Genomic DNA, 9,964 nt, shown 5'->3' on the forward strand with positions numbered 1-9,964 from the left:
AACATGAAAGCTCAAACTTAAGGCATCACCAGATTGCCAAGGCTGGGGCAGAGGGCCCAGCTCAGTGTCCCTGTGGCCCTGGCAGTGCTGGGTGGCGGGAGGGTGGCAGGCACGTGTGGCTGCAGTGCCAAACCACCCCCCTGTGGCTGGACATAATCCCCCACTAATCCCTTTGGGATTTCCTGGACTGCCAGGTGTGCTGCAGCCTCCTGCCTGGGAGAGGCTGTTCTTTTCCTCACCATTCTTCCTCTCAGTGTGGTGCAAAAACCACTTTGACACAGGACCACAGAAAACCTGTCCTGGGCTGGGGGTTTTCCCACAGGATCCTCAGGGCGGGAAGGAATGTTTGGAAATCTGAATTACAAACCCACCAGCAGGGCCTGGTGTGGGAACTGTGCTTTGAATGCAGAGTTTCTCCCACAAAACCACACACACGAGGCTGAGGGACAGCTCATGAGCCTGCCCTGTGCTCTCCTTGAGGAACCAAGAGCCCCAGGACCCCTTTGCATAATTTTTATCAATGAGTGTCACTTCCCAGAGGGCTGTTGCATAACCCCAGTGGCTTCCTCTGCCCTGGCACGGGATCGAGGTGCTGGCACTGACTTTCATTTCTTTAATTTCTGCCTTGGGCTGAAGCCTGGGGAAGGCAGAAATTGCTTTGATGCCTTTGGTGCTGCAAAGTGTGGGGCTTCTCTCCTGGATGGGGTGCCCAGAGCTCCCCTCTGCCTCACGGTCAGCAGCTGGACTTGATAATCCTTGTGGATCCCTTCCAGCTCAAGAATATCCAGTGATTCTCCTCTTGTCCCTTATTTCTGGGCCCTAAGGGAGAGGTTCCTCACCCCGGGACTGAGCGAATTTGGGGTCTGCTCTGGCCCCACACTGTCCCTGCTGCTCCTGACTGCTCCCCTTTGTCCTGCCCTCAGTCAGGGATGGTCCCTCTGACAGTCCCAAGGACTGAGGGGGTTTTAGACCTAATTTCCTTTATTTAATTCCCTCCTTTTCTTTGGGATACCCATGCAAGGCGGTGCCAAAATCATCAGATTATGCCAGACCAGTGCCACGTTAGCTCTCCCACCCCATGTGAGTTTGTGCTGGTGGTGAGGTGGCCACAGCCTGGCTCAGGAGGAATTCATGGGAATCTTTGTAGCCTTTGTGTCTTGGCTGCACCTGCCTCTTCCTTCCTTATTTGTTCTATTTTCTCCTTTCTCTCTTGGGTGCACAAAACTTTGGTGGTGCTGAGAACCCGACCATAACCAGGCAAACCAAAAGGAAGTGGCATCTTTGGCTCTTTACTCCCCTCCCTAACCAATGGGCTTTTTCTTCCTTTAGTTTTTCAGATCTGCATTTGGAAAGGTGAAGTTGCTCTTTCCCTTTGTTCCCTCCAATTTGTGTTCTCCTGCTGGATCCAAACGTCACCTGCTCACAGAGGTCTTCCCTGGCAGGAGCAACAAAACCACGAGTCATTTCCTCACTCTCCCTTTATATCAGTTCCTTGTATCTAATTCCTTAAACAGAATTAAACACAAGCCTCCCTGCTCCTGCTGAGCTGCACTTTTGTGCAATTCTCCGTAATATCTCCCATTCCAGTCACAATGGAAAGTATTTCATCAGCATCCAGTAAGAAGTCCCATCCGGCCCTCAGCTGAATGGAGAACTGAAAGCTTGGCCAGTCACTTCTGCAGGAAAGAGGAAATGTTTTGGGTGGTTTTTTTTGCCTTTTCCATCAGAAATAATCTATTAATTGTGAGATTTTCCTGCTGGATGACAAGTCATGCTCTGGAAACTGCAGTGCCCACAGTGCCCTGGTCTCAGCTTCCAGGGGTTTCTGGCTGTGGGATGTTCCTCACCAAGCTCCTGGTGTTTGTGGTCCCCTAGTGCTGCTCTCTTGCCTATCCTGCCCCTTTTCCCTCTGTTTGGGCACCCACCTAGCCAAGCTCAGCTCATCCTTGGCTCTCTCCATAAAAAATCCCAGCCCAGGACTTGGACAGCGCAGGATCTCGTTCCTGTGGTTAACCCAGACAGCAATTCCTGGTTTCCTTCATCCTGTCTGTCCCCACTCCCAGTTCTCCCCCATGCACAAACACAGCTGGCCCTGGTGAGGGCAGGAGACGTGCCAGAATTCCAGGGGTGGCTGGAGGGCAGAGGTGTGGGGAAATCTCTGTGGGACACGTGGGGTTTACAGAGAGAGGGGCATGAAAGCACAAAAAAACTTCATGGAAACACAAAGAACTTCATGAAAACACAAAGAACTTCATGAAAACACAAAAAACTTCCACTGGCTAGCCCTGAACTTGGGATTCCTCTGCACACAGAAGGTGCTTTGAGTTCTAGAGAAACCTCTCGGTGTGTCTGCAACCAGCAGGGCAGAAAAACAGAACAAACTCGTGCAGATCTGCCTTATTCTGGGGAATCGAGGCCCTTCCTTCTACCTTTGTGTATCCAGGGACATGTGACAAAGCAGGAGCATCTACAGCAGGTGAATTTTCCAAACCTTCCTGAACCACCACTGATGGAGACCCTGGTTATTGTTAAATCCAAAAGGATTTACATATTCATTCCTTTGTATTTATTTATTTATTCATTCATTCATTTATAGCCCTATGCACAGAGTGGCTGAAACAGAAAGAGCTGAAAGTTGGGAGCTGGAGAAAGAGCTGGAACATCTGGAGCTGTTCTTCCACCACCCCAAGGCCAGATCAGCGCTGCCTGAGCAGCACCAGGAGATGATTTGCACCCATTCCCACCTCTGTCCCACAGATGCTCACACCAGGCAGGACCTGGTGGCTGGGGGAGCTTTTCTGGGCAAGAAATGGGGCTGGGAGCAACAGGCACTGCCATGGCTCAGCATTTTGGGCAGTTGGACTTTTCCCTTGAATCAGCCAGGAATTAGTCATGCCCGAGGCAGGGTCAGCAGCAAGGCCAGGGGAAGCTGAGGTTTGCATGGTAACTGGTGGCAGCATCAGGAAAAGGCTGGAAAAAGCAAAGAAAATTGGAGGAAGGAGTGATTTTGGCACTGGCTCTGTCTGGGTGTGCAGCATAGGGGGAGTGTTTGGGAATTACCCTCTGGCATTGCAAATGCTGCCCTTTTCCAGTCACTCTCCACTTTCCGGGAGACTTTATCTGCAATGAGCTGATCCCAGTGGGTACCAGCAGCATCCTCTCCTCCCTCTGCCTCCTACTCTTAATGCTGTCCCTGACAAGAGGAGGGTTTGCTTTTTGGGGCTAAATCAGGAGAGATTAAATGATCCTGCTTGGGAAGAAGTAGGCAAGCAGTTATTGCAACAACTTGAGCGCTGAGAGGCTGCAGCCAAAACTGAAACTCTTCGGTGTGAATTCAGCCGGGGTCAGGGAGGGTGACAGGGCTGATGCCTTGGGAAGGCTGAGCTGGAACAGAGAATGGACAGAGCTGGAGAATAAAGTAGATATTCATTAAAAAGCCTTTAGGATACACCTTGGGCAGGACAAGAGCCTGGCCAGGGCTGTACCCAAGGTGGACCCAAAAATGGTCACAAAATGGACAAACAGTCAGAAGATCTCACATTTTTATAAGTTTTGGTCCACTTGCATGTTGGGGTTTAATTGTCCAATTACAGCTTCAGGTTGTGAGGTCCCATCTTCTTGTTTCTCCCTTCAGTCCACTGTTGTTTCTGAGAAACATCAAAGTTAAAACTTACGGCATCAAGGGCTGTGGAGCAGCTCTGGGGTGCCATAGCCCAGCTCAGGTGCCCTGCCATGGACACCCCCAGCCACTGCTGCTGGCAGAAGAGCACTGCCAGGAGACAGATGCCAACTTCTCCCTGGGCTTGCCACAAATGCCACTTCTCACCCTGCTCCACCACCACAACCACTGCACATCTCCACTGCTAACACCAGCTCCTGCTTGGACAGGGAAAAAAGCATGAGGGAATGAGGTTGTGTTGAGCTAGGAGTCACTGTGGGCCTCACATTTGTCCCTTTTTGTTGGTGATTGATCAAAAGAACAATTTCCTTACAGGAAAGGCTGCAGAGGCACGGGGTCCCTGCAGGTGCAGGTGCAGGGTCTGACCTCTGGTGCCCTCATCCAGGCCAGCAGCCTGCCCTGATCCCTTATGTTTGAGCTTTCATATTTTCAGGTTCCGTGCTGTCCAGGGGTGCAGCTCTGAGCTCACAGTCAGTGTCACTCAGCTCTGCACAGAGCAGGGACACAAAACAAATCCTTTTCCTGCTGCACACCAAGGACAACTTTCAGGCCAAAAAGCACCAACAGCGGTAGGCTGAGGAGAGAAACAAGAAGATGGGACCTCACAACCTGAAGCTGTAATTGGACAATCAAACCTCAACATGCAAATGGACCAAAACTTATAAAAATGTCAGACTTTGTGACCGGTCAGCCACTTTGTGACCATTCCAAGCCTACCTTGGGCCCTGTCCCACCCAAGGCGTACCCTAAAGGCCCTTCAATAAATATCTACTTTATTCTCTAGCTCTGTGCAGTCTCTGCTCCAGCTCAGCCTTCCCAAGGCATCCCCCTGACACAGTCTGGGACCCCCAGGCACCCCCAGAGCCTCTGGAAAGCCGCAGCCTCGTGGCCAGCGCTTCCCCTTCTGCGGTTTCCTCGCCTTTTCCAGCTCAGCAAAACCGGGCGGTCCTGACATAATTTCCCCAGTATGATGCCCTCACTTTCTTTCTTTGAAACCCTGCACCCGCCCCTGGGATGGGGATAAAAGGGGAGCACGGCCCCAGGGGCCACAGAGAGATTCCTGCAGCCTCCCCAGCTCCAGCTCCAGCTCCAGCTGCACGCACAGAACCCTCGCCCGCAGCACCATGAAGGTCCTGGCAGCCGCCCTGGTCACTCTGCTCCTCCTGGCCACCTGCTCCACGTCTGAGGGTCACCTCGGTGAGTCCAGCACGGCTGTGTCCTCCCTGGAGAGCCCCAGGCCTGTGGGCAGGGTGGGGGGGTCAGTGTCACACTGTGGGATTGCAGGTTTGGAGATGACAGGCTCCTGGAGGGGGTTCTTGCCAGGGGGAGATGTGGCACCAGATGGCAAATCCCTGGAGGGGGCCGAGGCTGTGCTGCAGCTGGGGACTCACCAGGGCCCTGTGTGTGTCCCCTGTCCTCACAGATGGCGTCCCCAGCACCTGCTGCTCCAGCTACCAGAGGCAGCCCATCCCTCGGCGCCGCGTCAGCTCCGTCTTTGTCACCAGCAGCTCCTGCAGCCAGCCGGGCGTGATGTGAGTACCCAGCACTGCCAGCACTGGGGGACCTGGGGACACACATGGGACACCCGGGGTGCTGCTGGTGGCACTCAGGTCCCACTGCCTCAGCCCAGCAGCTCAAGGCAGGTTTTTTCCTGGCAGAGTGGTCACCAAGAAGGAGAAGGAGGTGTGTGCAGACCCACAGGCAGCGTGGGTGAAGGAGCTCCTGAAGCACTTCCAGAGCCAGGGGAACTGAGCCTTCCCTGCTGACAGCCACCATCCCACCCCTGCACAGCTTCCTTGGGCACAACAGAGAGGATTTGACCCCCAGCCTTCTCGACATGGAAAATTATTTTATTTAACTTATTTAAGTTAAACTAAATATTCTTTTTTTTTTCCTAAGGACAACGATTATTTAAAGTATGTCAGTATAATACACTAAAATAAAGATAATGTCAATTACATCTGTGTGTCTGTTAATGAAGGATCAGTTTTGATGCCTCCTTGCACCAAGGTGGGAGAAGGGACAACAGGGACTCCTGGGTTTGCTGTTCCCCACCTCAGGTGCCACCCAGTTTGTCCCCACAGGTGACACCAGTGTCTCAGCTGGGGCTGCCAGTGGTGGCTCTTGTTGGGGGAATGTCCCGGCAGTAGCCACGGGAGAGCTGGGGTATGATGGGATGGAACATCCTTTGGTCCATCCATCCATAGATTCCATCTATGGGATGGAATATCCTTTGGACCACCTGTCCTGACTCTGCCCCCTCACAGCAGCTCCTGAGCCCTTGAGGCAGGAGAACACCACTTAGGAACAGCACAAACATCACTGTGCTATCAACATTATTCTCATGCCGAATCCATCAGCAAATACCTTTAAAAAATTTAAAATTTGAGCTGCAGATCCTTTCCCAGCTCTGTTGTCCCACAGCACTGGTGACACCAGCAGCCAGTTTGTCACCCACCCATCCAGGACCCAAATTTCTGTGCCACCCAACCCTTCATTGATAGAACTGAAACGATTTTTGTTTAAATTATCATCCTGAGCTATTTTAAATACCACACCTAATAGGTGCCCTTCGTGAGTTCAGAGATACTTGTGGCGAAGGAAAGGCAGTAGATTTCACTCCTCTGGGCTTCAGGAAGACACTTGAATTAAGGCCAGATAGTAAATTATGAGCAAAGGCAGGGAAGATGTGACTGGCATATGAAAAGCAAATTTGGTCAAGAGCTGCCTGGAAGGGGAATGGTAATTGCTCCAGCTGAAAGGGGCTGTGTCACACTGAGAGGGGCTTGCCCACACCGTTCCTTGAGTTTCTGCCTCAAAAAATATCCTGCCTGACATTTGCATTAATGACCTTGGCACACGAAGCAGGAGAAGGCAGAGGAAATGTGCTGACGAGGCAAAACGAGATGGGATCATCAATCCAGGACAGCACACAAAAGGATTCTAACGACCTTGAGGGATGGAGGAGGGATCCAAGGCAGCAGAGCAGAGCAGGATCCTGCTGCTGGGGACAGGGATGACAGGAACAGCCCCTCCAGTTTGGGAGCTGGGAATGTGTGGGGCACAGAAAATCCCACAGCACATATCACAGAACTTGACTTTAACAACGTGAGAAGAGTTAAATGCAAAAGGTTTGGGTTGGAAAATGAGGGACTGATCCATGTGAAGGCACCAGAGGTTGGAAGGAGGTGCAGGAGTCACTGCTGGTGTGAGGGCAGGCTGGAAAGTGCCTGGGGATACCAACTGAGGGGGAATCAGGTTTGCATGGGGACGTTGTAAGGGTCTCATGCGGGTCTCTGACCCAAGATATAAACCAAGCACTGCTCCCATGGACACCAGTCCCACCAGCACCTTCCAAACCATCCAGACTGGAGCTGAGATTCCATCCCAGGGTGAACAAGGGCCTGTTCCCAGAGCCCTGTTTTCCAAGGTGTCCCCCCAAAGCAGTGTTGTTGTGGGATCCAACCTTCTCCCAGGCTGTCCAGCCACCAGCAAACTGCTCCCCTTCCCAGGAAAAGCACCAGATTCCCTCGTTCCCCTCCAGGCCTGCAGGTGGGTTTGGTGGTTGTGGGGTTTTGGTATGAGCTGCTTCACCCTGAAACTGGCTCAGCTCAACCCTACAACCACAGAATAACGGCATTTCTGTGAAGTCTCCTCCAGGATGTCCTTTCTGGACACTCTCAGCTCTAACACCCCTCTTTCTGTGCCCTGAAGGAGCAGAGCTCAGGCAGCCTCTGTTGGTGCAGACACCCCCATTTTTTTAAGCTGACCCCTTGCTGTTTCAGCTTGCCAGAGCTGAATGAATTTTGTGGTTCCAGCCTTTTACTCTCCACATTCCCTGTGTGTGCCCATCCCCAGGGATGTGTCACCACCACTGCAGTCCTTTAGCACACCAAATCTCCTCTGGGATCCTCAGGGGTTTCTATTTCTTTATTCCTCTCCTTTCGGTTTCCTCCACATCCTCATCTCTGACCAAGTCCCTCAGAGGTTCCTAGGCCGCCTCACTGCTGAGCTGAACGATTTTTATAGCACCATTTTAAATTTTCAGGCTTTTTCTAGCGACTTCCTCTTTCTCTGGAATTTCTCTTTCGAATTTACTGGGAAAAGACTAATCCTGGGGTCTGCTTGTATCCCTTTCCTTTTCAACCACAGGATGTGTGACTGACTCACGTTTTAGGGTGAATTACTTCTATCCCCCCCTGATCTGTGAATCCCAACACCCACAGCATCCCCCCACTCCCAAATCCCAGACAAAGGTGTCTCTCTGGACATTCTCTCTTGCTTTTCTCCTGAATTTTCCCTCTGTGAATTCCCCAGCAGGATCCAACCTTTGCTTTCCTTTTAGGACCAAGCCAGGAGTAATGGGAGCCATCAGCCCTTTCCCGTCCTTTTCAGAGCCACTTTCTTCCCCTGCAGCCTCCATGCCTGGACCCTGCTGGGTGTAATTCAGCATGACAAAGCCTCTTCCTCCCAGGAGAGGCATCACTCCTGATCCAAAGTGCTTTTTGGTGTGAAAACTGCTTTTTACCCCGGGCTAAATGCCTCGGTGCAGCCCCAGGGTGGGCTCTCCTGTGTGCCCACAGCCCCTGCAAAGAGCTGGCCCTGCTACCCCCAAAAAATGCCTTGCAGGAAGGTGGGAAAGGGTCCAGACAGTGCAGAGAACCAGAAATAACAAAACACAGCTGGGTTTTTGTGTCTGGGCCTGCCCTTTGCTCAAAGAGCTGAGGGAAAAAACAGTGGTTTTGCAAGCAAGGACTCAGGAGAGCTGTCCCCACACCGGGACTGTGTCCCCATCACCAGGGGCAGCAGGCTGGGAGCTCAGGTGACAACGACAAATTACAGGTGCCAGCCTAGAGCTCCGTGCACACGCCTGATGTTGGGGCACGAGTGCCAGGGATGCTCTGGGAAGGAAGGACACAGCCCCCAGCAAACACCTCGGGCACAAGAGCCAGCAGACCTCGGTGGCCCAGAGGGCACAACCCAGACACGGGGACGGCTGCAAGGAGAAAGAGGAAGGAGTTTGCTCTGGCCGTGATTCTGCAACAGGAGAGGTGTGAACTCATCCTGCTGCTGGTAAATGGGCTCCAGAGCAGCAGCAGCACGGGCAGGGAAGGGTCAGGATGACTCAGGGGTCAGCCACGAGTGTGTGGTGGTGCCCAAATTCCAGGGCCAGGTCAACCCTGGATCATCCAGGAGGTGAAAATAATCTGGTTTTTGAGAGATAGGTCCCAGCAGAGGATGTGCTGTCTCCAAGGATGGAACAGCATTTGCTGCTTTCCATGGCTCACGAGCACCCTGAGGAGCTTCCCATCTGCACAGCTCCCCTTCTGAGGGTTTCTGAGGGAAGGGAGAGGCCCTTGGGCTTAGAGCACGAGGTTTTTCAGAGAAACAGAGAAAGCAGGGCTGGGGACACTCAACTTGCACTCCCTGTGTCACTCTAGGAACAGACTTCCCCTCTCTCCAGGTGATCACTCAGCACCTCCTCACTGCCGCAGGAATTTTTCTCCCATTTTTTCCTCTGTTTGAGATCAGAACATCGTGTCCCTTCCCAAAGGAAAACAAAGGATGAGATTGTTCAGTGACCCCTGTGACTCGTTCTCAGGCCTCTCTCACCCTCTTTGCACTGCACACCACGATTCTTCCACGCTCTGCAAATTTAACAGATCCACGCTTGTTTCGAGCAGGCATTAATAAAAATATCACATAGCCCCTGAGCTGTGGGGTCCCACACGCTCCCAGCAGTCAGGGGTGAAATCCGCCCAGGCCATTTCCACAGGCTGACAATGACAATGAGGTGTCAGAAGCATTTAGGGGATTTTTTTTTTTTAATTTTTTTTTTTTTTTTCCAGTTTGGGGAGCTGGCTCATCCCCACGGGACCGAGCTGTGCTCATGCAATAATCCCTCCCCAGAGCGCAGCACTCGCAGATTTTGAATCCATGTCAAAAATGATGTCAGGTTAAACTCCACGAAAAGGACAGGAGCAAGTGAGTGCCTGCTAGTGTGGGAACAGAGGACTTGGCAGAGATTCCCGAGGAGGATTTCCCAGCCAGGTCCTCCCGAGCTGTTGCAGAGCAGCCTTGCAGCACCATCTGCTGCCTGCTGCTCCCCAGCTCCTCCACGGGCAGCTGAGAGATACCTCACTGCTCAGGGTGACAAACCCTGCAGTCACTGACCAGAAAGTGGTCAGTCTTCTTTTCTTGGGGGAGATCAGGGCTCAGGCCCCTCAGGCTGCCCTCAGCTGAAGCACAGCCTCCCATCCTGCTGCAGGTGAGTGTGAGCAGCAG

General features: G+C 52.5%; 1 protein-coding gene across 1 annotated transcript; it reads left to right on the plus strand.

The window, feature by feature from the left end:
* The first annotated feature begins 4,658 nt into the window (after positions 1–4,658).
* Positions 4,659–5,627, plus strand: LOC136299989 (C-C motif chemokine 5-like). The gene is made up of 3 exons (XM_066202052.1): positions 4,659–4,876; positions 5,103–5,211; positions 5,338–5,627. The coding sequence occupies exons 1-3, from the start codon at positions 4,804–4,806 to the stop codon at positions 5,429–5,431; spliced, it is 276 nt and encodes a 91-aa protein (XP_066058149.1). The 5' UTR covers positions 4,659–4,803; the 3' UTR covers positions 5,432–5,627.
* The last annotated feature ends 4,337 nt before the right edge of the window (positions 5,628–9,964 follow it).

The sequence above is a fragment of the Chamaea fasciata genome, unplaced genomic scaffold (assembly GCF_029207755.1).
Source record: "Chamaea fasciata isolate MVZ Bird 193981 ecotype frontalis unplaced genomic scaffold, bChaFas1.0.hap1 SCAF_21, whole genome shotgun sequence".
Classification (NCBI taxonomy): domain Eukaryota; kingdom Metazoa; phylum Chordata; class Aves; order Passeriformes; family Sylviidae; genus Chamaea; species Chamaea fasciata.